General features: G+C 54.5%; 1 protein-coding gene across 10 annotated transcripts in view; it reads left to right on the top strand.

Moving 5' to 3' along the window:
* Nucleotides 1-27,064, top strand: part of IQSEC3 (IQ motif and Sec7 domain ArfGEF 3) — a 112,799-nt gene that overhangs the window by 50,559 nt on the left and 35,176 nt on the right. For all 10 annotated transcript variants that reach the window (XR_004440118.1, XM_033223350.1, XM_033223349.1 and 7 more), the window contains exons 3-5: nt 7,421-7,700; nt 21,116-22,203; nt 23,966-24,127. Coding sequence is in view for 9 of the 10 variants with exons in the window: in XM_033223350.1 (XP_033079241.1) it covers nt 7,421-7,700; nt 21,116-22,203; nt 23,966-24,127 (1,530 nt within the window). In the remaining variant the exon portion in view is untranslated. The remainder of the gene's footprint in view (nt 1-7,420; nt 7,701-21,115; nt 22,204-23,965; nt 24,128-27,064) is intronic.

The following is a 27,064-nucleotide window of genomic DNA, read 5'->3' as shown; positions in this document are numbered from 1 at the left end:
CAGGGATGGATGGAGCGGGTGTGGCCAGGACCCAAGCAAATGGCAAGTGGGGAGGGAGGAAGCTGGGCCTCTCCTTCCCGCCTGATGCCAAAGCATCTTATCCAAGCTGCCCTCTTACGATGAGGATACAGAGCCCAGAGAGGGGAAATGATTTGCCCACGGTTACACTGTGCACGCTGCAGGCTGGGGTGGGTTCCTGCCTGACTCCTGGCCCAGTGCCCTCTCCACCACCTTGGGCAGGACCTTCCAGCTCGTGCTTTGAATCAGCACGAAGTGAATTGATTTCTTGTCTTGTCACTAACACTGGCCTTCTGTTCACTTCCACCCCTCCCTCATACGATCTGGGACCCCAAAAGACACTTCGCTTTATTCCGCCCATCTGAAATCACCGTATTGATTCAAAGAAGGGAGGAAAAAGAAGTGTTTTAGAAAAGGCTAAAAATCTTGAGGGGACGTGAGGCATGTTGTTAGCTTTTGTCTAGAAACTGTTTCATATCTTTGTCCCAGAAGAGCTTTAAGAACGGCTGGCAGAGTCTGGGATAATCTAATGCAGTTGGCCAGGCCTCTGGAGGAGTCTTCATGCCCAAAGAGTCCATCAGCCTTCAAAATGCTCCTAGCAAAGTCTCTGGTAACTACTGTGCTAGCCATTGCCGAGATAGGAGAACAGCCCTCAAGCTCCTGCTCTGGCAAACCACCCCACCGTGGACAGCAGACTCCCTCAGGGCCGAGCCTGCGGGTAGCTCCTCAGTCCAGCCCCTCTGGTTGGAGAGTGCTGGGCCTCGGTCAGCACCTTCCTCCTCCCCTCTCCTCTCCTGGCTCTCACTTAGCCCTTTAGTTGCTCCTGTCCCCTTAGCTCCTGGCAGTGGGCAGTGTGGCTGCCAGGGCCTGCCTGGGAGCCCAGAGAGGACACTCACTACCAAGAGTCAGCTCCCTGGCAGGAGCTGTGTGAGCACAAATGCTGGGGCACTGCAGGTGCTCTCCCTTCTCACCATTCCTGGGTGGAAAGTTGTATTTCCCACGGTGGTGGATGCGGGTTCATTCCATCTTCATCACTATCCTGGAAAGGAGGTACTGGCATCCCCATTTTGCTGATGAGAAAACCGTGGTCCAGAAAAGTTGGGTGTGGTACTCAAGATCTCCTAGCTAGTAGTTGCAGAGCCTGGGGCTTTACTCTGCTCAGGCTCTCTTCCGTTTGCATAAGGATTCCATCAGTGCCGAGGATGAAGATGACCAGGCTCTGAAACGCCCTGAAATATTGTATCTGTATGACCAGAGAGCTGCCTATGTCCCTTGGCACACTTCTCAGCATATGGAAAATCCTCCATGATTTTCTCTCCATAATAATGTACTTAGCCTGGGGCCTATAGAGTCTGTAAAGGCTCTGACATGAAGGTAAAATTTGGCATGTGTGAAATCATGTGCATTTTTCTAGGAAGAGAGCCCTGAGCCCTTAGCAAAGGTATCTGGAACCCAAAAAAGTTCCATAGGTCTGAGGACAGAGAGACCAGGGTAATCCTGGCCACCAAGAGAAAGAAGGAGAGAAAAAGGCTGAGGCTTCAAGGGGGATTCAGTTCTTGAGGAAGCAGACTCGAGTTCAGAATGTTGACTTTTTACCAGGGGATGCACCGGGGATCAATACCCATGGAAGGGTGGGGAGGGACACAGCATGGGGCAAAGTCTACCGCAAAAGCCCCACAGCAGCCTCGGCCAATCCTACGTGGCCCATCAACCTCAGCCCATGTTGGGTAAGAATAGTGAGTCTTTATAGCCCCACTGCAATTGGTGCCTGGATGTGGACAGCCCTTTTAAGGATGTGACTTTGGGCCAGGTAGCTCTCGGTAGCTGAGCCAGTCTTTGATGGGGCTGATGGGGCTAACAGCTAAAGGCGTTCTCCAACAGTGCTCCCAGCAGCTGAGCAAGAAGTCCTCCCTCGAAGGAGGATCTGGGTGGTGCATCACCAAGCCCAGCGCAGCATTTCTGCCCTTGGAAAAGTAGTGGAGAATAAATAATATCTATCCATCCATCCATCCATCCACCCACCCACCCATTTAACATTTATTACACACATCTTATGAGCCAACCGCCTCTGATAAGTACCTGTGATAAAAAGGTGTACATGGCACGGTCTGGTGGAGGAGAGAGACACATCAGTGAATAACTAAAGCACAAAGTGGTCATTGCTGAAATAGAGGCAAGTGCCAAGAATTGTTAGATCACAGAGGAGGGTGGGACTGACTCCTGGGGAAGTGAGCAATTCCTGAAAGAGGTGACGAGGCAGAGAAAGGAGTGGATAGAAGACATTTCCAGCAGAAGGAAATCATAAAGCAGGATGGTGGCCTGAGAGGGTTTGGCAGATCTGGCGAGAGTGTCAGTGTGGACGGAGTGGACAGGTCACTCGGCGGGGCTGAGGGTAGAAAGGGAGATTGGAGTAAGATTGTGAATGGACTTTATCCCGCCAGGATTGTGGAGTCACTGATGGGTTTGGGCAGAGGGTTGGCATTAAAGCATCTGTAGTTTCGGAAATCAGCTCTGAGGATAGACAGGCTGGGGTGGCCACTGGAACCCCAGGGCATCATCTGTGTGCCAGGGCCAGGCATGCACAGCAGGTGTCTAGCATCCCCCTAAGCGTAAGCCAGCTTCCCACCTGAGTGGCCCTCGGGTGTGAGAACACATCAAAGCTTTCTCAGGATCCCTCTTGGTGCCACCCACATTCTACTTTTGGTTTCTCAAATGGGTGCCCCGACCCAGGGAGTGATCCTGTGACCAGCGTCACTCATAGACCAGCAGTGACCTCACACTTTCTCCCAGCTAGTGCACTGCCACTCAAGGAATGTTTTTGCAGCAGGATGAGGAGCCTAAGAGAGTGGAGAGCCCCAGGATCCCCCTCCAGTGCTCTGGGAAAGGCCTTATAAGAAGATGTTCAGGTCCCAGAGAGAATCCCATCCACGTAATTCCTGTCGAAGGGCCAGGCTGCCCGAAATCTGCCCACTGGCGAGGGCAGCTGCAGACTGTGGAAGCCAGAGAGACACAGCCTGTGTCTTGGAAGGAGAGGAGAGGTGTTCTGGGAGCTAGAGCAATGGGCTTCCAGTTCCATAAGAGACTGGATTGAAGTAGATGGCCTTCAAGTTAAATAGCCCAAGGTGAAGATTCCAACCTCTTCCTCAGCCTTTTATAGATGGAGTGCAAAGAGGAAAACAGAGGCTGAGGACCTGCTCTTGATGCTCAGCCACCAAAGAGAGGGTATAAGGACTCAGGCCTCTGCTGTGCCCCAGAAAAGCGCCAAAGCTCAGATCCAGACCAACAAATGGCCACCCAGGAATCCCCACACCGTGGGTCCCATGTGTTGGTGACACCCAAGGTCATGGCCCTTTCGCTGTTTGCTGCTCCAGTGGCTGGAACGGGGTGGGAGGAAGCCTCCAGAAAGCCTGTCCATCTGGAAGGCTGGGGAAGGCCATGGGGAGTAGTGGAAAAACCCTACATTTTCAGTTCCGTGAAGGTTGCCAAGGGGGCTAAATGTTGAGAACACCACCCCCCTACAGAATTCTTCATGTTATTTTTCTGGGGGTTCCTTTGGGACTCCATGCCATGTGATCCTGGCTCAGAAAACAGCCACCATCGCCGTCACCCTGTATTAAGGACTACTGTGTTCCAGGTGCTGTCCTAGGTGCTGCGTATGCTTTATTTTTTTCCTGACAGCAACCTTGAAACGTTGTTATTAGGGTGTCCATTTTACAGATGAGGAGATAGAGCCACAAAGAGGTTGAATAACTTGCCCAAGACACACAGTAATAGCAGAGCCAGGATTCTAACCCAGGTCTCCCTGACACCAAAGCCACGTATGTTCTTTGCCCTCCACTGTGTAATCTTCAACATTGTCGCATTGAGGACAGTCCAGGGGTTTTGTGGCCCCCTTCCACCACATGGTCTTATAGGTAAGTCTGTGGAAGGAAGGCAAGGATAGGGGTTCCCTTTCCAACACTTTTTCATCATGTACCTGAGAGGGCCCCAGTCTCTCAGGTCCCCGAGCACAGAGATGGACAAGGTGGAGCTGGGTGCACCAGCCAGAGAGCCTGGAACCTTGGGGCCAGAGGGCCTTGGTGGGCCGGCGTCTGCACTGGGATTCAAGTTCCTAGAGCGTCCAAGCAGGGAGGGCCCCTAGAGAAGAGCCAGCTCCCTCCGTGGGACAGATGAGGAAACTGGCCCAGCAGGAAAACATAAATTGCCCAAAGCCACAGAGCTAGTTGGAGGCATTGTGTGTGCGTGAGTGTGTGTGTGTACATGAGTGTACGTGAGAGAGTGTGTGTGTGAGGGGGTGGCCCGTGAACAAAGGCCCACTACAAGGCTAATTTTTAAAATTTGTTTTAACACAAGTAGTGTATTTGGGACAAGGTGACCCCAGGAAAGGGCTGTAGAGGAGTGGGGGAATGAAACGCAGCAGAGAATGAAGCCATGGCAGGGTTCATTAATGATCAAGTTACTGCTTTGGGCCACTGGGGCTCGATCCCACTGAGGACTTAGGCAGATGGTATAGGGTGTGCCTTAGAGTTGTCCTGTGCAAGGGACAGGGAAACTGGAATATTTATGCAGCAACCCCATTGTCATTGGCCAAGTGCTGCCATCAGGGGACGTCGGCACCCCAGCACCTCTTGCCAAGCACATTCCAGCAATCAAAGAAATACCAAAGGGCTGGTATTAAAGGTGTCTAGACCCTTGAGTAGCCACCAGTTCCCTAAAGAGTCTTGAAAACCCTTTAGGGTAGAGAGATCCTGGGCATCAGTGCCAAGGACAATCTGGAGGAAAGATGAGTAAACCTGTACGCTGCCCTGCCGGCCCCGGACAAGGCTGTGCTGTGGTGGGAAGGGGCTCTTTCCACGTGCTCTGGGGAAGAGATGGCAGGTGATATAGCAAGAGGGATTGAAGTTAGAGCTTAGAAAGAACTTCCCAGTAACACTAGTGAAAAACATATCAAAGATGTCTAGAGGTTGGGCACGCTGGCTCATGCCTGCAATCCCAGCACTTTGGGAGGTTGAGATGGGACAATCATTTGAGCCCAAGAGTTCAAAACTAGACTGGGTAACATAGCGGGACCCTGTCTCTACAAAAAAATTTTAAAAATTAGCCCGGTATGGTGGTGTCTGTAGTCCCAGGTCCTCAGTAGGCTGAGGTGGGAGGATCGCCTGAGCCCAGGAGGTTGAGGCTGCAGTGAGCTGTGATTGAGCCACTGCAGTCTAGCCTGTGTGACAGAGTGAGACCCTGGCTCAAAAATAAGTAAATAATACTTTTGAAAAAGCTGTCTGGAGCTACACTGAGCCATGCAGCTTGATTGCTGGCCACAGAAGAAATGGTGGACATAGAAATAGGCAGCAGCAATGAAGATTTCCCATGGCCAGGGCCAGCCAGCGAGCACTCCTTTATCTGTCAGAGGTGCAGGGGAGTGCTGGGAGGACAGATGGAGATTGAGAGAAGGGAGATTCTCCACCCCAGCCTTGGCTGGGAGGAAGCACCAAGAGGAACACCTCTCTGCACCCCAAGGTCCAGTGGAAGCCGCAGGAAGAGGTCCCTCCTCTGGTGTGATTGGGCTCATCTTTCATGGTGGCAAAGTCTTGGAAGACTTAAGTCCATAGGCTGCAGCTCTCCTGCACCAGGGCCACCCACCACCCTGGGCCCCTGTTCCTCATTTGTAAACATGGGGAGGGTGGGAGGCTGCATTAGATGACCTTGAGGTCCCTTCCAGTCCTGACTTCCTGTCACTGTCCACTGTAGAGTCCATCCCCTGGGTTCTTCTCAATTCACCATCAACAACAAGTGTTGCCTAAGCACTCAGCATTTGCCCAGCATGAAGCGGCTGGGGGACAGAATCAAATAACACATAGGCCCTGGCTTCTGGGAAGGGATAGGTGGGGAAATAAGAGTTTATTTACTGGGCCAGGCACAGTGGCTCACGCCTGTAATCCTAGCACTTTGGGAGGCCGAGGTGGGTGGATCACCTGAGGTCAGGAGTTCGAGACCAACCTGGCCAACATAGTGAAACCTTGTCTCTGCTAAAAATACAAAAAAATTAGCTGGGCATGGTGGTGCATGCCTGTAATCCCAGCTACTCGGGAGGCAGAGGCAGGAGAATCTCTTGAATCCAGGAGGAGGAGGTTGCGGTGAGCCAAGATCTCACCATTGCACTCCAGCTTGGGCAACAAGAGCGAAACTCCATCTCAAAAACAATAACAAGAAAAAGAGTTTATTTACTGAGCACATACTCTATGCTAAGCACCTGACCTCTGCTGCCTCCTTTCCTCCTCACTGTAACCCCCTAAGGTAGGAACGGACCTCCGTGATACACACAAGGGTACCAGGACTCAGAGGAAGAGCCAGTTGCCCAAAGCCACACAGTGGTAGAGCTTGGATTTGAGCCCATGTTGTTAACCACGATGACTCTCCTCCTCTGGGAAATAGACAGTGACTCTCTAAGGACAGCTCCTAGTGTTCCAGGGGACAGAGCAATGAAAGTTGCAGTCATCCAGGAAGGCCTCATAGAGGCGGTGGCTTAGCACTGGGCCTCAGGGAGGGGCAGAACTTGGAGGCTAGTGGGGAAGGAAGCAGCCTGAGAGAATCAACTCTACACAGCAGGCTGGACCATGTCTGCTCCAGGCAGCAAGGTGTCTTCTTGGAGTAGGCAGGAGGGCTGCAGCCGGGGCTCAGCCTGCTGTGGCTCCAGAGGAACAGAGGAGGGGTCAGGGAGGAGCAGGGGTTTTCTAAACCCAGCAGGGCAGGAAGCCCCAGTCCCCACACCTGGAGCCCACCCCCCTGGAAAGGCTTATGCCCAAGCCAGGCCAGTCACCTTCCCTCCTCCAGACTCGTTTGGTCAGTCTGAAGATGAGCTGGCTTAGTGTGGATCAGCTTCCACAGCCACCTGAGCCTGTGCCCAAGGAGCCAGGCCACCGATCCGATAATTACAATAGGTAACACGTGTAGCAGTCACCATGCGCCAGGCACAGCTTCAAGAGTTGTAAGTAACTTCAGCCTTCCAGTATCCCTATGAGGTAGGTACTGTTACTGTGCGCATTTTATAGATGGAGAAACAGGTGCAAAGAGGCTGAGTGACCTGCTCAGGGTCACACAGCTAATAAGAGGCAGAGCCCAGATGCACTGCTCTGCTGTACTGCTTCTAAGCAGAGGTTCCTGAGCCCTGGCCGTAGCTGCCCCCTCCCTCTGTCTGAGATGCCCCCCCAGGTTCGGGTTCTCCTTGCCCAGGGCTCGTCCCTGCCCTCATAGCCCCTCCCTAGACGAGACTGTGAAAGACATCCCCTCCAGTCCTCGCCACAGGAAAGGCCAGGCCAAGTGCCTGGCTTCTCTTCCCCGACCCCCACATCCACATGCACCCTGTCCCCCTCTCCCCCAACCGAGCACCGTTGCCTTTTGTTCACAGTGATGGCTCCTGCGCCCAGGCCAGTGGGGGCATGGAGGACTCCGTGGTGGCAGCGGCGGCGGTGGCAGCCGGCAGACCCAGTGCCCATGCCCCGAAGGCTCAAGCCCAGGAGCTGCAGGAGGAGGAGGAGCGGCCGGGGGCAGGGGCTGCCTCCCCAAGGGCTGGCCCCCAGCACATGGCCTCCCCCGGCCGGCAGCAGCCTGCCCTGGCGACCGCGCTGTGCTCCCACACCCCTGCCGCCTCCGATTACGAACTCTCCCTTGACCTAAAGAATAAACAGGTACCCAGGGCCTCCTAGGGGGGCGGGGAGGGTGGTGAAGGGGCCCTGTCTTTGGGGGCTGTCGAGGGTACCAGGGATATCCCCGCTGGGCCCCCTTTGCTACAGGCACATCTCTTTTGCCACAGTTCTCCTGCATTGAACGACCTAGTTTGCCCTTCCCTGGACCAGCCACAGGCCTCTGCCTTCTACCATGGCAGGGCTCATACCCTCGCAATGCTAAGCCCTTGGGCAGCATGTCCAGGGGCTCTGCTCCTTGTACAGTGCTCAGCAAGCCTCCACTGCCCCACAGACCACTAGGCAAGGAGCCTATTGTTCTCTGGGGAAGTCCCCACCTCCACCTGCTGCTTAGAGGCCGTAGTCCAGTTTCTATGCCCACCAAGGGAGTCGATGATAGGCACCCACAGGCACAAACGAGGCACAAAGACGAAGGTCTCCTGGAAGCAGACAGGATTCCCAAGATCCATCCAGACTGGGGGAGTCCAAAGCTCTCCTATTGGAGAACAAATTCCATGGAGGGACCTGGGCCTCCATCTTCCATTCAGGAAGAGAAAGTGGCCAATTGTGGGGCCCCCATTGAACTCCCAAAAAAGATAATGCCTCAGTTTGTCTTGTCAGGCAAGAGTCTTAATGGAAGGGGTGTGTGTGTGTGTGTGTGTGTGTGTGTGTGCACTTCGAGAAAGGTGTGATGGCATGATACTGTTAAAGAAAGGGCTTTGAACTTGGAGATGTAGACGTGGGATCCAATCCTTGCTCTTCCTCCTGATGAACCCAGTGGCTTTGGGAGTGCCAGTTAAGCCCTCCGGGCATTGATTTTGTCATCTGCAAAAATTGGAATTAACTTTGAATCATTTCCAAGGTCCCTTCTGCCCTAAAATGTGAAGGTTCTAAAGAACAGTTCTTCAACCCAATAGGCAAGGTACCTTCAGAAAGGAAGCTTAGTCTCCACTGAGTCAAGCCAAACTAACCTGCTTCCTCTCTTGGCATTGATGCCAAACATGTCCTGGCTCAGGCCAGCTGTAGGCAGCACATCAGTAAAGGGTTTGACCAAATCCCCCAAGATACCTATGTGCACATGCTGGGAATGTGTGAATTACTAACAATGTAGTAAGCGGGATTGTTCTCAAACCAAATTATCCAAAAAATGCCCATCAAAAAAAATCCCAGGGAGTTAAGTGGAAGCGCCGTCCAGGTCGACCATTAGACAAGGCAGCAAATTGAGGCACACAAGTTACATTCACCTGGCTACTGATGACATAAAAGGCTGAAAGAGAACAGCTGATACCTTGGGGATAGCATCACAGACTTTGTAAAAACCTCATCAGGGGCTGGGCGCAGTGGCTCACACCTGTAATCCCAGCACTTTGGGAGGCCGAGGCGGGGTGATCACGAGGTCAGGAGTTTGAGACCAGCCTGACCAACATGGTGAAACCCCGTCTCTACTAAAAATATAAAAATTAGCCAGGCATGGTGGAGGGCGCCTGTAATCCCAGCTACTCAGGAGGTTGAGGCGGGAGAATTGCTTGAATCTGGGAGGAGGAGGTTGCAGTGAGCTGAGATTGCACCACAGCACTCCAGCCTGGTGACAGAGCGAGACTCTGTCTCAGAAAAACAAAACAAAACAAAAAACGTCTCATCAGGACAGAAGGATGGTTTTAATGAAAAATTAAAAAGTCAGATGAAATGTGGAAAAACCTAAAATTCTGCTCCTAGCTTCGGAAAGCCCACCACACTAGTATAAGACGTTCAGGCTCCATCCAGCCTGAGAGACTGGCCTTAGGGTTTCAGGTGCCTGGAAGCTCAGTCAGGAGCAGGGGAAGCAGGTGCCGGAGCAGGAAGGGCCCATTTCACACTTCACGGGAGGCCCGCACTGCCCGGCAGAAGGGAGTGCTGCACCCGCGGCAGCCCCGCGCCGCTGATGGTGATGGTCAGGACCCTCGAGATCCACGCTTGGAGCTGGAGGCTGCATTTAAGGGAGGAAACAAGAACCCTGAGGTTCCTGAAGAGCGGGAGGATGGGCTGGGGTTATGTGGAGAGATCGCAGACAGGAAAACAAGTTTTAGATACAGTATATGAAGGCTATCGGAGGGAGTGATTTTAACTTAATTAACAAATAAACTGTTAAAAGTATGGAATGCCCTGCCTGTGAGGTAGGGAGCTCTGTGTCTCTGGGAGTGCCCAGGCGGCGCTGGGTAACCATCCACCTGCGACGTATAGTGTGATCTGGGGGCCACTTGGCCAGATGAGGGGTCCTCTGCTTCTTGAGGTCAGAGACCATCTCTTATCCATTTTGATACCTCCCCAGCATCCAGCAGAGTGTGCTGGACACAGTAAGAGCTCACTGCGTGAGTTTTTTGTTTTGTTTTGTTTTTTTGTTTGTTTGTGTTTTGTTGTTGTTGTTGTTTTGAGACAGAGTTTTGCTCTTGTTGCCCAGGCTGGAGTGAGTGCAATGGCGCAATCTCGGCTCACCGCAATCTCCCCCTCCTGTGTTCAAGCAATTCTCCTGCCTCAGCCTCCCGAGTAGCTGGGATTACAGGCGCCCGCCTCCACACCCAGCTAGTTTTGCATTTTTAGTAGAGACAGAGTCTCTCCATGTTGGTCAGGCTGGTCTCGAACTCCTGACCTCAGGTGATCCACCCGCCTCGGCCTCCCAAAGTGCTGGGATTACAGGCATGAGCCACCGCACCTGGGCTGGGTGAGCATTTTTTAAAAATAACGATGCTCTGCAAATCAACAAGGGAATGGGGTACCAAGAAACAAAAAAATAATGCTTGTACCTGCCCCCAAAAGAAATGACAGCTCCACTTAAGGAGTATCCGGTCAATAACACCAGATAAAACGTGTGCATTGGTTTGGGCAGGTGAGTTAGTTTGGTTTTGACTGACTGGGTGCAGTATGGGGGTTGGTGCGGGATTCTGGTCTGTACTGTGGGCTTTCTCTATGGGGGCATAATTCTAATAGATGGCTTCTGCACGTTGGCCAGATTGAGTCAGGTGAGGTGAGGAGTGGCAGTGGGTGCAACAGGGCCCTCCGCTGAATGAGTCCAGCCTGGGAGAATAGCTTGGTTCCCCTGACCTGTGTATCCCTTTAGACCAAGTGTAGGCTGGGGGTTGGGGGAAGGGGGCCGAGGACGCTAGAGCAAGTTTCCTGGAAACATGGCACACATTTATAGGAGACTGAACTCTACTCCTCTGTCTTCTGCCATGAGCTGTATGGCCTTGAGCAAGTTGCTTGACTTCCCTGGCCTCAGCTGCCTCCTGTCTCTGGGGACTTCACAGGCTCTTCCCTTGGCCTCAATCTCTGAAGCTTCCACTCCCCTCCACACCCCTGCACTTAGCCTTCTCTTGCTTTAGGACTTGCTTTAGGTACCTCTTCCTCCTCTCAGGCAGCTTTCCCTGCCTCCCAGGCCTGCACTGGGTGCCCCTCTCAGTGATCCCACAGTACCCCGGTGTCCCCTGTCACAGCCCTTCAGCCCTGTGTCAGCATTTCCTGTTTGCTTGACCCCCTCCTGAAGGCAGGTGCATGATTTGGTCCTCATTATATTCTCAGTGCTTAATGCAGTGCCTGGCGAAGAAGCTGCTGGAAGGATGAGAAAGGGGAAATGGTCACTAAGTAACCTAAAGGGGGATGGGTATACAGCCTGGGGCCCGGAACTGACTGCCTTAGGTCTCTTTGAGACCTAGGACTTGGTATCCCAACCCAGTGATTCCGCCAGCCACCCTGAATCCTGTGGTCCATGGCCTGGGAGGAGTGCTGGACACTCTTAGCTCCCCAGCCCGCCGACCCGCCAAACCTCCAGTGTCAGCCAGTCCAGATTCCCAGGAGTGTTTTCCTTCACTCTTCTCCCTCCTTCACCTCTGCTCTAGCCCCAAGCCCCACTGACTCTGCCTCTTAACAGTTCTGGAATCCCACCCTCTCTTGCCTTCCCCACTGCCCCTGCCTCAGGAGGCCAGGCCATCCTTCCTCTTGCCTGCGCCCCTGGCGAGACCTCCTGCGCTTCCCCTTCTTTGAGCTGTGCTCCTTCCAACCTCACCTCCACAATGCAGCTGAGTCATCTTCCTAAAGTGCACCTCTGACCGCGGTGATCCCTGGGAGAGCCTCTGATGGCTTCTCCTGGTGTGCAGGACGGAGGCCTCTCCCCGCTCCCTGCCACAGTCCCAGCCCCACGGGGCTTCCAACCATTCTTATTTGCTGTCCCGAATCTCAAGCCACCCTCACCTCTGGGCTTTCGTGTGGTTTTGTTTCCTCTCCTGGCGATACTCCTCGCCTGTCCCTGACCCCGTCTGCTGCACCTGGGAGACTTCTGCTCATACTTCAGGTTGCAGCCGAGGCACGTGCTTTTACCCATTGCCTGTTGCCTCCTCTGTGCTGTCTGGGAGTGGGAGCTGTTCTGGTTAACTGCATGGACCATGTTGTTCTCAGGGCTGTGTGGAGTTGAGCAGGTGGTGCTCGGGACACCTCCAGGGTGCTGCATAGCCCACAGGAAGAGCCAGTGCTCCTGGAGCTGTGCCCTGGGAACTGCCTGTCTTTGCCCACCTTTGCTGCCCTGCACCTTGCACAGTCTTGGGCATCTAGGAAATGCTCACCAGGGAAGGAACATAGGAATGAAGGCACAAGCACGTGAATGACCAAACGAGGCCAGCCCTCCAGCTTCCTGGCCCTTCCCCCAGCACCTGTCACAAGTCACACAGCAAGACGGGTCCTCCTGCCAGCTCTTCTCTGCTCCCTCTGCCTTCGACCCTCTCACCCCACCCCCGCAGTCCTGGGGGATACAACGTAGGGCGGGCCAAGGAGTGAGCATGCAGGTTCCTTTGGGGAGCCCTTTAGGAAAGTGTCTGCGGCCAGGACATAGAGGGCCCAGGTGTGATTCTGAAATTCCTCCAAGCCCTCGAGGGGGTTTGTATCCTGTTGCAGAGTGACTGGAGCCCTGCTTGGCCATCTGAATTACAGAGCCCTCTGGGCTGTCCACGCCAGAGGGCTGTGGAGCTGTGGTCAGTAGAATCTGGACCCTGCTCCCCGAGCCAGGTCCTGGACAGAAGCCATGTTCTGCTGGAGAGAAGCCCCTCCCCGCAGATCCCCCAACCCCAAGCCTCAGGGTCCAGCCTCACTATGAGGCACCTCTTCAGGGAGATGTGGTGGCTGTTTCTGAGTCACTTTCCCTCTTTGCACCTTGGTTTCCTCATGTGTGAACCAAGGGTTGTACCAGAGTGCCTCCTGGCCCCTTCCCACGCTGAAGGTGAGATTTCTACCATGGGCACAGAGGGCACCGGGGCACCAGCCTACAGAGGACAGTGGTGAGGACGGGGCACTCCAGGGGTTGTTCCTCTCCCCAGTTCATTCAGTTCGGGAAACCGCACCGCACAGCCACTCCGTCCCAGGCCCTGTGCTAGGCCTGAAGACACTACGATGCAAAAGATACAGGCCTAGTCATCAAGGCGCCCACAGCCCAGTGGTGGGCGGACACAGGCCCGTGGTGGGCGGACCCAGACCCAGTGGTGGGCGGACCCAGGCCCGTGGTGGGCGGACCCAGGCCCGTGGTGGGCGGACCCAGGCCCAGTGGTGGGCGGACCCAGGCCCGTGGTGGGCGGACCCAGGCCCAGCACCAGTGGTACTGCCTGAGCTGTAGCTCTGTGTCAGGCCCAGGCTAACTAACAGTTGCCATGTGTTATCTCCCTGGGTCTGCACAGTGTCCCTGTGAGGTTGGCACCATTACTGTCCCATTGCTGAAATGGGAAGATTAAGGCTGAGTGATGTTAAGGAACTTGCCCAAGCACACAGCCCTAGGAAGTAATGCAGCCAAGACATGGACTCCACAGCCCGTGGTTTTGAGCCAGGACCGTCCACCGTCTCTTGGCATTACAGTGAGGAACAGGCCCTGTGGAAGTGGCACACAGTCTGTGGAGCATGAGGAGGGCAGGCAGCCCAACCGGGCTTCAGAGCCACTCCCGGGACAGCTCCACTGGAGAGTCTCGTGACCTCACTACTGGCTGAGCCATAGCGCGTCCCCCATGCCCACCTGGCTGCCTGCTCCCAGGCAGGCCTCAGTGCCCTGCGTGTCAAGCACTTGCTGTATTCCAGACAGCAGGCTGGAAGGAGGGCACACAGGGCAGGCATGAGTCCCCTGCCTTGCAGAAGGCCACAGCCCTGCCCAGCACAGACCCAAGGCTCCTGTGGGCCTCTCCGAACACCCCCAAAGCGCCAGCCCCCCAGGCTGTCTGCTCCTCAGCCTCACACCCGGGCTCACCTGGCCAAGTTCTGGAGGCTTTCAACAGGCTGTGCTTTCATGGTCTCAACTGGGAAGTCTTGGATGGGAGCAAACGCTCACTCACATTTGGAGACCCCACACCGGGCCCGCGCTCCTCAGCACTGTGCCCCCAGCCAGCGGCTCTTCCTCCCCACGCTCTGACTTGGCCGTCATCTTTCAGCGGCCTCTTCAGGCTCAGCTGCCGCAGCAACCTGAAAAAAGGGAGCCTGTTCTAATTAACACTGAGAGGCTCATTAGAGAGACGGAGGCCCCCGCGGCCCCTGCCACTGATGCTTCTGTCAGAAGCTGAGAAATTGCTCTCTTGGGAGGAGGCGAGGCCATCAGTCCTCCTGATTTCTGGGGTTTAGAGAGAAGTGAGCAGAGCTGCTCCCTGGCCAGTGGGCTAAAACCCCTCTTTCCCTGGGGCGCCTTCCCTGCCCCACCTCTCTCTGCTCTCTGACCTGGCCCTGGTTCAGAATGGGACTGGGGTAGATGGGAGGGCTTGGCTGTCGTGGATGGAGCTGACCTAGGCCATTAATGAGTCCCCATGTCCTGCCAGGATGCCGGGGTGGGAGGAAGGATGGAGTCCTGGGTTCCAAGCCCAGGCCTGGACAAGAGCCTGGATTTTGATTTCCCTGGGGTCACAGGAGAGAATTCAGTTTAGTTCATGTCTGCAAACAGCCTCAACCACAGGTCTGGCACAGCACTGGGCACAAGAGATGCAGAGACAGCTGTCTTGCCTGTGATGGACAGTCTGTGGTGAGAGCTCTGAGCAGGGGGTGGCACTGAGCATTGAGGGTGGGGAGGAAGGTGTAGGGGACAGTGCAGGTTGGGGGTGTGGCAGGCCCAAGTCGGGGATCAGTGGGAGTTGGTTGTTAAATGGGTTAGTACACATGATGGTGAGCCCAGAACTGAATTCCAGTGTTATTCAGGGAGCAGTTGCTCCATGCCAGTTAAGGTGCTGGGTGCTGGACAGGATGACTAAGACATATTTGATGTTGTGAATAACTTATGCTCTGTTGGAGCCTGGGGGAGGGAAAGGGAGGGAAGGATGGGTTGGAGAAATGCCACAAAGATTAGTGCTGAAGACTGAGTGTCAAAGAGAAGTTGAGGCCAGAGGCAGGGAGACCCCGTCTGTTCCGGGCATTGAGAGGGCTGCATGGAGGAGGCACATTTGAGAGAGGTCTTGAAGAAGAGGACATTTCTACCTGGACGAAAGGGGAGGCTGGGAGTTGAGGTTGGGGAGAGCATTGCAGGCTGGGAGAGAACGCAAATGAGTGCCCAAGACTCGTGGGGGCAGTCGGGGAGAGCAGGCAGGAGCTGCTGAGCACTGTGGACTTTGTGGCCCTGCCAGATTGTTAGGGCTGGAAAACCAGGAAGAAGCGTTTGCATCCGTTTGGGGAAATGGTTCTCAAACAAAGAAAAGCCTGTGTTGACGCCTGCTGTCTGAGAGCTTGGGTCTGGTTCTGCAGTGTGAGGTGATGGTGGGAGTAAGAAGGACACAGATAGTAAGGATGCTGCGGGCATCGTCCAAGTGGGAAGACAGAGAGCCCTATGTGGTGACATTCTGGAAGGAAGATCATGGGTGATTGCCAAAGGTCTAGGGTGGGGGGCCCAGGAGCTACAGCAGGCTGACAAACACAGTGGACAGGACCAACAAAAACCCCAAGACAAAGTGAGTTTCCCAGGCTGGGTGCTTGTCAGGCCAATAAGGAAGTCAAGAAGAGCTGGTTTGGGTGAGGTAGGGAAAACAGTCTAGATGGACAGAGGATCCACAAGCTGTTGGAAATGTGGGTCTAGGATCAAGGCTAGGAATGGAGACTTGAGAGTCATTCCCATCATTATCACTGTCACCATTAAGCAGTTACCACTTAGTAAGCTCCTGCTCTGTGCTGGGTGCTACATGAAATAATTTAATCCTCACGAGAAGATACAGGGTCAGCAAGATAAGCCCCACTTAATAGATATGAAAACTGAGAGTCAAAGACGTTAAATTCATCCAAGGCCAATCAGCAGGGATCTGGGGCCGGCCATTCCCCTTATTTGCCACTTGCTCACCGGCCCATCAAAGTAGAGTGAAGTTAAGAGAATGCACTGGGTCCTCAGAGGGAAGGCAGACAGGGCTGAGAAGGTGTCAACCTGGGGAGCCTGTTTAGAGTGACCTGGAAGGCTCTGCCTGACACAGCTCCCCTCTTAATTCATTGTTAATTATCACCTGTCACGGGTTCCTCTGATAATGTCCAACGCAGAAGCTATGGACGATGTCCAGAGTGTATGGGGAGAATTAAAATGTGTGTGGAGACTGGCAGTGGCACCCATGTGACTCGTAACCAGCGCACGTAGGAGTTTTGTGGCCAGAATACAGGATTAAGAGGTTGTAGGGAGACAGGACAACCCGGATAGACTGAGTAATAAGCACTGGGAGAGCTGCAGAAAGGAGCAGGGAGGGAGGCTGAGGAGGCCCTTGGGCTGAGTGACAAGCCCAGATCTGCCTCTTCCCTGCTGATGGGCCGTGGATGAGTTTAACATCTCTCGCCCTTGACTGAGACGGGAGGCAGCAGGAGCCAGCGCACAGGGCTCAGGGCAGGGTTGGGTCAGTATCTGGCGTTTGCTCCTGGAGTGAGGCAGAGGCTAGTGTTCCTAGAGGTTCAGTGGAAAATAGGAATAAAGGGAACGGGCTAGTGCCCCGGAGGCAGTGGAGTCAGCAGAGTTACGCTGTAGCCTGGGGAGATCTGGAAGGATCTGTGGCCAGGTGCAAAGCTGCAGATAGAAAGAAGGAAATAGGAGTAAAAGGAGCACCTGTGGGGTGAGCTGAACACACAAAGGAGGCAGGAGGGGGAGAGCATCTGCTGTGGGTCAGGTTAGGAAGGTTTTTGAGAGTCACAAATATAACTTTGGAATTAATTTGTCCAATACATACTCGTTGAAGACCTACTATGTGCTGGGTACTGTCCAAGCGTTGGAGGAGACAGCAGTGACCATGGAGGGCAAAATCGGCCCTCGGGGGGCTTGATGTCTAGTGGAGGATGTGATGGGACAGATTCAAGAATGTAAAATCTGGTTTTCTTTCCTGCTTGGGTGAAGCATCGACATTGCCCAGTAGTAGACGGAGTCTCCTAGGGTTATGCCAGCCAGTCTTCTGCCTCCAAGCAGGGTGACACCATGCCAAGGGCCTGGACCCCATCACCATTTTGGGAGCATCTCGAGCAATGGATTTCATACCTTCCCTGTGTTGCCAATAGCATCTCGTGCTGCAGAAGAATGTTCTTGGGCCTGGGGTTTCCCTAGAAGTACAAATAGGCCAGATGGGAAAGAAATGTGAAATCTGGCCGGGTGCAGCGGCTCACACCTGTAATCCCAGCACTTTGGGAGGCCGAGGCAGGCGGATCACCCAGGCGCCAGGAGTTCAAGACCAGCCTGGCCAACATGGCAAAACCCTGCCTCTACTAAAAAAAAATACAAAAGTTAGCCAGGTACAGTGGCACACACCTGTAATCTCAGCTACTCTGGAGGCTGAGGCAGGAGAATCGCTTGAACCTAGGAGGCGGAGGTTATGGTGAGCCGAGATCGTGCCACTGCACTCTAGCCTGGGTAACAGAGCAGGACTCCATCTCAAAAAAAAAAAAGAAATGGGAAATCTGTCGGTTTCTCATGGTGCTTGAGTAAGGTTGACAGAAATTGAGAGTAAAGGAGCCAGTTTAGTGCTCAGGCCCCTTCCTCTCTACGTTTCCCCTGGAGAAGGACTTTCCTGCCTGAGCCAAAGCCAAGTCCCTATTCCAGGCCTCAGGAAGTGTGTCCAAGTTCAGCAGGGAGAATGAGCCAGGCTACATTATTTCTGCAGGAGCAGGAACAGAATGCCTCAGAGGCAAGTGTCTGTGTCTCTTATGGGTGCATGAGGTCATACCTAGTAAAGATCAAGTGGGCAGCTGTCCAGTTCACACCGTGGGCAGAATTCTAAGATGGCCCTCAAGTCCCCTTCACGCCAGTGTACACATCCTATGTAATCCCCTTCCCTTCTAAGATGGCCCTCAAGTCCCCTTCACGCCAGTGTACACATCCTATGTAATCCCCTTCCCTTCTAAGATGGCCCTCAAGTCCCCTTCACGCCAGTGTACACATCCTATGTAATCCCCTTCCCTTGAGTATGGGCAGGATGAGTGAATGTGATGGGACATCACTCTGATGATTAGGTTACCATCTGGTTGCTTTTGAATTAATAAAAAGAAACATCATCCAGGGTGGGTCTGAACTAGTCAGGTCCACCCTATAAATGAAGCAGAAGCCCCAGACAGACACTGTCCTGTTGGCCTTGAAGGACTGAGCTATCAGGTTATGCAGAGGGCCACATGCCGGGGGATGGCCGGCAACCTCTGGTGACTGAGGGCCAAAGTCCTGTGATTACAGGAGCTGAACTGTGCCAACAAGAGTGAGCTCAAAGGAGGACCCCACACCTTAGATGATATTGCAGCCGTGAGTGCTATCTTGGTTTCAGCCTGGTGAGATCCTGAGCAGATAACCCAGATGAGCCGTGCCCAGACTGGATTCACAGGGGTGCTGCTTTAAGTGGCTGGATTTGTGGTAATGTGTTGCACAGCAGTAGATGAGGAATACACTTGGTGTGGTTTAGAGCACCTTGAAGACCCCTCCAACAGGGGGATTGTGATAGCACTGGGAGCTTCCTCCTGCTCAGGGCCTTGTCCCTTATGGAATGCAAGTAGCTTTGAGAGAAGCCATATAGGAAGCCTTAGTCGCCATTTACACATGAATCTGCATGAGTTCCAACTATCTCCGAGGGTAGAGTTGGATGCTGGGGAAGACAGAATGATGTCCCCAGGTGTGGGAATGGGGAAGGCACTGAATGGCCAGGCTGGAAGCTGGGGAAGACAGAGTGATGTCCCCAGGTGTGGGAATAGGGAAGGCACTGAATGGTCAGGCTGGATGCTGGGGGAGACAGAGTGATGTCCCCAGGTGTGGGAATGGGGAAGGCACTAAATGACCAGGCTGGAAGCACTGAAGACAAGCCCTGAGGATGCTGAGGATGCCCCGTTTTACCTGGGATTGCCTTTGTGGATTGGGGTTGTATCCTCAAGGTCTCTTGAGCTAAGAGGGTACCGCTGCTAGCCTGGTAGTGGGGCACCCATCACGCCCTGCAGGAAGGGAGCAGAGGGCACGGCTGGGCTGTGGGAGGCAGGCATTCGTTCTGGCTGCAGCCTTTGGGGGCTCCAGTGGAGCAGGAAGCAGGCTGAAGTATTGTGCTGAGGGATGAAGTGTGGCCTTTCTGTCTGTACCGCTCCCGACCCATGATCCCTGGAGAACATGGGAGTGACGTCGTTGTTCTTGCCTCCAGTCATTCATCTCAGCGCACGCATCCCGATTCTTCATTCGGGAAGGACACCATGTGTACCTGGCATGTCTGGTTGTGAATAGGACATAATTTCAGGAACCTGGAGCACTCTCACTTCCCAAACTTCTCTGACGGCTGATTAGAGTCTAGGATGCCACCATTTAAGCCCATCACCTTCTCACAGGCCTTGTCCCTTACTGAAAGGCAGAAGCCTGTGGGGGCATGGCTCCGTCATAGCTTCCCTGTCCTTTCCTGAGAAGGTTCAATAGGGAGGAAAAGTGAGAGTGTAGCAACCTGAGAGGAGAAAGCCCGTGGACAGGAGGACAGAGCCGAGAGGAGGCACACTGGCCCTCTGACAGAAGCTTTCCTGGGATCAGATCTGCCCAGGTGAGGTGCCATGCCCCCGAGCCCGCGCCACCCTGCCCTGCCCTGGTTGGACAGCTCCCACCATAAGAACAGAGATGACTCAAATTGGGGACTCTTGGTAACGGTGGCCTGGAGGGACCCCCCTTCTTGAGACACCTACTCAACTTTTTAGCAAAGCCACATTTACTGAGCAGCTAACTATGTCCTGGGAACACACAGATGGTCCAGCCCAGATCCCAACCCTTCTGACGTTCCCAGGGAAAAAAAACCACCACAGAGACATGGTTGCTGGGGAGGAGTGGGGAAGCACGAGGAGCTGTGAGGTGTTTTTAGCATTTCTGTTTTTCGTTGTTTATTATTTTTAAAGTGTGCACAAAAGTAGAAACAACAGTGTTATGAACTCCCCCAGCTATCATTCAGCTGTAACCATTTTATTAATATTTATTAATATTAATGTTGTGTCATCTAATCTAACTCTTCCACATTTTTTGACAGAATATTTTAACATATATTCAAGGTGTCATGCATTTTACCCATAAATACTTCTGTGTGCATCTCCAACATGAACTTAAAAAAAAAACAGACACGGCCGGGCGTGGTGGCTCAAGCCTGTAATCCCAGCACTTTGGGAGGCCGAGACGGGTGGATCACGAGGTCAGGAGATCGAGACCATCCTGGCTAACACGGTGAAACCCCGTCTCTACTAAAAATACAAAAAACTAGCCGGGCGAGGTGGTGGCGCCTGTAGTTCCAGCTACTCGGGAGGCTGAGGCAGGAGAATGGCGTAAACCCGGGAGGTGGAGCTTGCAGTGAGCAGAGATCCGGCCACTGCACTCCAGCCTGGGCGACAGAGCGAGACTCCGTCTCAAAAAAAAAAGACACAAAGTCTCACTTTTTTGCCCAGGCTGGAGTGCTGTGGTACAGTCATAGCTCACTGTAACCTCCAACTCCTTGGGTTCAAGCAATCCTCCTACCTCAGCCTTCCCAGTAGCTGAAGACCACAGGCGCACACCAGGACACCCAGTTAATTTTATTTTATTTTATTATTTTTTTTTTAGAGAGAGACAAGGTCCAGCTATGTTGCCCAGCCTGATCTCAAACTCCTAAGCTCAATCTTCTCTCAGCCTCCCAAGAGGCTAGGACTGCAGGCCTGAGCTACTGTGCCCGTCCATGAGCATGTTGTATTACCCGCCACAGCATCAAAATCTGTCCACCATACACAGCACCTCCCACCTGGCCCTTGGACATCACCCGTCCCCAGAACGGATCCCTCCATCCTACACCTCTAGGAGTCTTGCGCGTGGCCGTGACATGCTAGGCGGTTCAGACTTGAGCTGCCCAGGAGCCCCCCACTGTCCATTCCTGGGCCCCACCCAAGTTTGGCCGGGTGACTCCACCACTCCTCAGAGGGGTTGACCACCTTTCCCCTCTGAGTCCTTCCTCCTCTCTGTCTTGTCCTTGCAGATTGAAATGCTAGAACATAAGTACGGGGGTCACCTGGTGTCCCGGCGCGCCGCTTGCACCATCCAAACCGCCTTCCGCCAATACCAGCTCAGCAAGAACTTTGAGAAAATCCGCAACTCGCTTCTGGAGAGCCGCCTGCCACGGCGAATCTCCCTGCGCAAGGTGCGGGCACCCACGGCCGAGAGCCTGGCGGCCGAGAAAGCGCTCATGGAGGGCTACGGCCTCATGGGGCTGCCGCTGGTGCGCTCGCCGTCCCTGCCGCCCACCTTCGCGGGCACCCTCACCGAGCTGGAGGACTCCTTCACCGAGCAGGTGCAGTCCCTGGCCAAGTCCATCGACGACGCGCTCAGCACTTGGAGCCTCAAGACCATGTGCTCCCTGCAGGAGGGTGGCGCTTACCAGCTCCACCAGGCCCTGCAGGCGGCCGCGGGGCCCCCGGGCCTGGAGGGCGAGATGCGGCAGCCGGAGAGCGCAGGCCCTGGGCCCGGGGATGAGGCCGCGGAGACCCCCGGCCTGCCCCCGGGCCACAGCGGCACCCTCATGATGGCTTTCCGGGACGTCACGGTGCAGATCGCCAACCAGAACATATCCGTCTCCTCCTCCACGGCTCTGTCGGTAGCCAACTGCCTGGGCGCTCAGACGGCCCAGGCCACAGCAGAGCCCGCGGCGGGCAAGGCAGAGCAGGGCGAGACCCCTGGGCAGGAGGCCCCGGAAGCCCCCGCTGTGGGCCGGGGGGACGCGTCAGCAGAGGACTCATGCACAGAGGCTGGGGCTAGCGGGGCGGTGGATGAAGCCACAGCAGCCAAAGCAGAGGAGGAGGAGGAGGAGGAGGCGGCGGCAGAAGTGGGGAAAGGGGCCGAGGCTGAGGCAGGCGACTTGGAGCAGCGGAGCAGCAGCAGCACGTCCACCAAGTCCGCCAAGTCAGGCTCGGAGGTGTCGGCCTCCGCCTCCAAGGATGCCCTGCAGGCCATGATCCTGAGCCTGCCGCGCTACCACTGCGAGAACCCAGCCAGCTGCAAGTCGCCCACGCTCTCCACCGACACCCTGCGCAAGCGACTCTACCGCATCGGCCTCAACCTATTCAACATGTAAGTCAGCCCTGGCCCCCAGCCCGGAGTCCTGGACGTCATGGGAGGGAGGGAAGGAGGAGGGACACCTCCCCTCCACCAAACAGGGCACCAGGTAACTGCCCACGTCATCCCAGGGCCCTGCAGGCGCATCTGTGCCTTGCCTGATCCCTGGGTCATGTTTAGGAAGTACGCATTTTATTTTTAATCATTCTGAGTTTATTTTAAGAGAGATTAAAGAAAAAAAATAACACATCAAACACATGCTTTCACAACTGTTACAGTTGAAGATGAAGCTAGGGTTTGAAAAGTAAGAGAATGTAAAAGAAAAGACAGTATTAAGTAAATAGCAGTCCAGGCGGTTTGAGGATTCAGCAGCAATCATTCGGGTGGAACATGAAGCCAGGGAAAATGCATTAGCTCCCAGCGTTGATGAAATGCGGGGCTGGTGGGGGAGGGAGGAGAGGCACCTTGTAAGGAATGCCAGCAGAGAGTAGGAGAGGGGAGGGCTACCAGGAAGAGAGAGTGTGAAGCAGGCAGAGGCAGAGTAGAAAGAGAACAGGGGAGAAATGACCGACTGCCATAGCTCAGAGACCCCAATGAGACACAGAATGTACACAGCCAGTCCCAAGCAGAGGAAAGGAGGCACACCTGCCCCTTCCATGGAAATGTCAAGTCCATGAGGCACTCGCCTCCATCCTCCACTCGTCGCTTCATAACCCCAAGCCAAGAGCGTCTCTCTCTGGCCCTAATGCACGTTCATCCATTCATTTGGCTGTTATTTATTGGGTGCCAGGCACTGTGACCACAGAGGTGAGTAGGAGACATCCCCTGGCCTCAAGAGGCTTCTCTTCTAGAGGAAGTAGCTACTGTTCATAGCTCACCTTACCTAAAGCATCTATAATCTTCCCAGCAGTATCTACACAGAGGCACTACCTTGCTGTTTTACAGAAAAGGAAGCCGGCTCACACCGGGAAGGCGAGTTGCACACGATGAAATAACTAGTACTCAGCAGACCTAGGGGAAGGCGGATCTGATGCTAAACCACCCCCACTTCCACAGTGTCACTTCTTCACGCACATGAAAGCTCACACAGATACTTGTCTCCCCCAAGGCAGTAATTCTCAAACTATCCATAGCGAAGGACCAGTTTTGTTCCCCCACACCCCTCTGAAAATACATTGTGGGCTAATCCTTTTGTAAAATACAATAAAAATGAGTTGCTAGAAAAACAATCACATGCCTGGTTGTCCTGGAAATGTTGAAATGCTATGGAAGGTTCTAAGTGCTTACCTTGTGTTTCTGCACTTATTTCCTCCTGGACCGTTGAGAAACAGCTCAGGGAGGAGCATGGCTCCAAAGCTTGCACAGGAAAGAGGGGGTGTGGCGGAGATCCCACCTCTGTTTCTCCCACCCTCTCTCCAGGGTTGGGGCATCTGCGGTGGGGACCTGCATATTGACAACAGGATATGGGTAGGGGGAAGGGCAGGCCTGGGGTAAGACCCAGGAGGCGGGGACAGAGAAGGGTCCTTCTCCTCCACCTGCTCTGGAATTCACTTTGTTTGCAGATCTCCCCTGTGCTCCTTCTGGTCACGCACCATCCTCTGTGTGAGGACATTCAGTGGGTTGAGGCTCTGGTGAGAGGTGCTTCCAATGGGGAACTGGATTTCCAAGGAACCTCTGGGCACTTCTATGGGTGGAAGACAGGGAGGAAAGAGTCATGGATGGCTTCAGCTCACTCTCTACTGCTTCTCCCCACTCTCCCCACTCTCCCGACCTCCAGAAACCCGGACAAGGGCATCCAGTTCCTGATCTCCCGCGGCTTCATCCCGGACACCCCCATTGGTGTGGCCCATTTCCTCCTCCAGCGAAAGGGCCTCAGCCGCCAGATGATTGGAGAGTTCCTGGGCAACAGCAAGAAGCAGTTCAACCGCGACGTGCTGGAGTGAGTACCCCGCGCTCCGGGCTCCCCCAACTCCTTCCCACACCCCACCTGCCCGGGCTCTCTCCATGAGCTCCTTGGTGAAATCCTCACTCCAGTTCTGACAGCTTCCAGATTGTCCACAGGAACCAGTGTCCCCTCTTTAGCTCATCACCCCAGTGGGCCGGAGCCCTGTCTCCCGTCAGAGTCATTGATTGAGTTCGCTCCAGGCCCGGCTCCATTTGAGGCACCAGGGATACAGAAATGGTCCAAAGAGACAAGAAGCCCTTTCTGTCTGCCACCCTCCAGGGCAGGAGAAACCGGGAAAAGGAAAGGGCTTGTGTCAGCTCTGGGGTTCATCTCTACCCAGTGACGAGCCCCTCGGCCCCCCTCCCCCAGGACCCACCCATTCTCCAAGGTTCATTTTCATATCACTGGAGGCAAAAATGGGAGGCAGAAAGAAGAAGGGGTTAGACTGAGGGTTTTAGAGCAAGAAAATACTACAATTCCATAAAGATAAGTCAACCAACAAAATCATGACCAAAGAAAAACTGTTTAAAACCAAATAAAATGGTTTTAAAGTCCAGTCGCAGGGTGGTGACCCCAGGGGTGCTGCCTTTGTCCCCGCTCAGCCTTGATAGTGTGGACAGGCAAGAGTCTCCTCACACTCACACCTCCTCCAGGATGGCAGGGCGGGGCTGGCGCTCCTCTGAGGCTGAGGGCAGGGCCTTGCAGCTGCTCCTTCCCTGGGACATTGGCTCCAGCCCCTGCCATGCCCCCCTGCTCTTTCTGGCTTCCACTAGTCCCCTAGGTTAGCCTCCTTCTTGAAGGTCACCATTCTTAGGGACCCTCCCCCATTTCTCTCTCCTCTTTCTCCTTGGGGACAGTCAGCAGACGTGTATCCCCGGAGGCCCTGGGAGGAGCCATCCCTTTCGTACTGGCCCCTGGAGCAGCAAGGGACTGCCAGAGAGGGTTTGGACGCTGAGGGAGTCACCCACCCAGTGGTCAGCATCCCTGGAGTGGGAGTTCGGAGATTTAGCTTCTATTTATGGAGCTGTCTTGGTGCTGTGTGCCCACGTGGGGAAGCCCCTGTCCTCTGGGCCTGCGTTTCCCTGCCTGCAGAGTGGTGCTGGGTTGTAAGGGCTGGATCTATTGCCCTCTGAAATCCCTGTCACATTTCTAAATCCACTGACGTGGTGGTTATCTGACTGAGCTCAATGAGTGAGGGCTGGGATCCGCTCAGGCACCTTGAAATCCCTGCACGGCCCTCAGCTGGGCAGAACTGAGCTCCTGCCTCTGACTCTTGGTGGCTTTTGACAATTTATCATCCTTCCTGGAGCTGCTGGTGGAGACCGTCTGCGGGCCTCAAAGAGGAAAGAGAGCCAGTGCTAGGTAGTGTCTCCCTGTCACCTCCTTTCTCTTCTCCCTCAGGCTTCCCTTCCCCTCCCCAGCACTGCTGTGGGGGCCTATGGAGGTGATACTGGGATCCAGGATACACCTAGGTTGCAGAAGGGGAAAGATGGCATTTCCTCACACCCTTCCTTTTCTGTGTCCCCTAGTCGGCTCAGCTCTCTGGCTTTCATGCGCTGTTGTCCCAGTCCATTCCTCCCCAAGCCAGGGTGAGGTGCTGGCCCTGTCGCCCCAGGAACCCCTCCTGTGTGTCTCTGCTCTGGGGTCAGGAGTGACTCTGCTTCACCCACAGGCGCTGACTGTTGTCTGTTTTCTTCTGTCTTTCCCAGTCTCCATGTGGCCTGCGCCCTAAATTCTAACCTGCGAGGCCCACATTGATCTGGAGTGCGGGGAACGCAGTGTTTTCCTGCAGCCCAGGTGGTGCTGAGCGGCACAGTGAAAACTAATTGCCCTCCTCCCTGCAAGACTGGGTGTATGGGCTGTGGGCTGGAGGCCTGGAGCAGTGGCTGCAGCCTGTGTTGAGGAGAGGAGCCGGGCTGGGGGCTAGGCTAACCCCCTTAGGCAGGGATCAGGCTCGGGATGGGTAGGGGCCAGACTCCTGCCTTGGTACACTCTTCCAGTGAGAAGAGGCAGGGTGGTGAGATCGGAGAAATAGCTGGACCCAGGCTCTGCTCCTCTGTGCTGTGTGGCTTTGACAGGTCACCTCTCTGGGCCTCGGTGTCCTCATCTGTAAAACGAGAGGGTTGGGCAATGTGCAAAGGTTTCTCCAAGTCCTGAGACTCCCCCGCCTTTCCCATCTCTTAGTGCATTGGTAGCACTGCCCTAAACACTGGGGCATGCTTTGTCATCCTGCCAGAGCAGCCCGCAGGCCCCAGGGCAGTGCTGGGGTGCCAGGGCTCATGGGGGAATGAGTTGGCCATTTATTATTCATTCAACAAACATCAAGCACTTATTTATTGTGTGTTGAGAATGGGGCCACGCTGGGCACCCGTGTGTGTGTGTGTGTGTGAGAAGAAGCGTGGCTCACAGTCTCAGGGAACTTACAGACCTAGGTGTGGATGGGGAGAGGTGAGAAGGAGGAGCATGAAGAGAGAGCAAGAAGACCAAGGAGCCTCCAGCCAGAACCCTGGCTTGGGCCGGGTTGAGTGCAGAGCTGAGCCCCGATGTGCCGGGATGAAAGCCGCAAGGCCCTGGCATGCTGACTCAGTGCCACAGAAAGGAGCCCCTCCCTAAAGTCCGTAGGTCACCGACTGCCTGGCTTCTCTCTGAGGTGGAGAGGACCCTCTCCTGCAAAGGGCAGGGAGAAGATGGAGAAGCAGGAAGTGGCAGGCACTAGCAGCGGAGGTGGGCGCTGGAGTCTCTGCATTTCCCTGCCACTCTGGCCAGCCAGTCTGAGTTTCAGAATCACTGTCTCTTCCTTACTCCCGCCAGAGAAAACACACACATTAGCCAAGTCACCAGGTGCCATTTTGCCCAGGCCTGGAAGGCTTCATTGGGATTCTGTGCAGCAACCCTGTCCCCGCCTGGTGACATTTAGCAAGTGGCATTCGT

The sequence above is a fragment of the Trachypithecus francoisi genome, unplaced genomic scaffold, assembly GCF_009764315.1.
Source record: "Trachypithecus francoisi isolate TF-2019V2 unplaced genomic scaffold, Tfra_2.0 Lachesis_group11, whole genome shotgun sequence".
Classification (NCBI taxonomy): Eukaryota; Metazoa; Chordata; class Mammalia; order Primates; family Cercopithecidae; genus Trachypithecus; species Trachypithecus francoisi.
The sequence above is the reverse complement of the archived record's forward strand: the minus strand, read 5'-3'. Positions and strand labels throughout refer to the sequence as shown.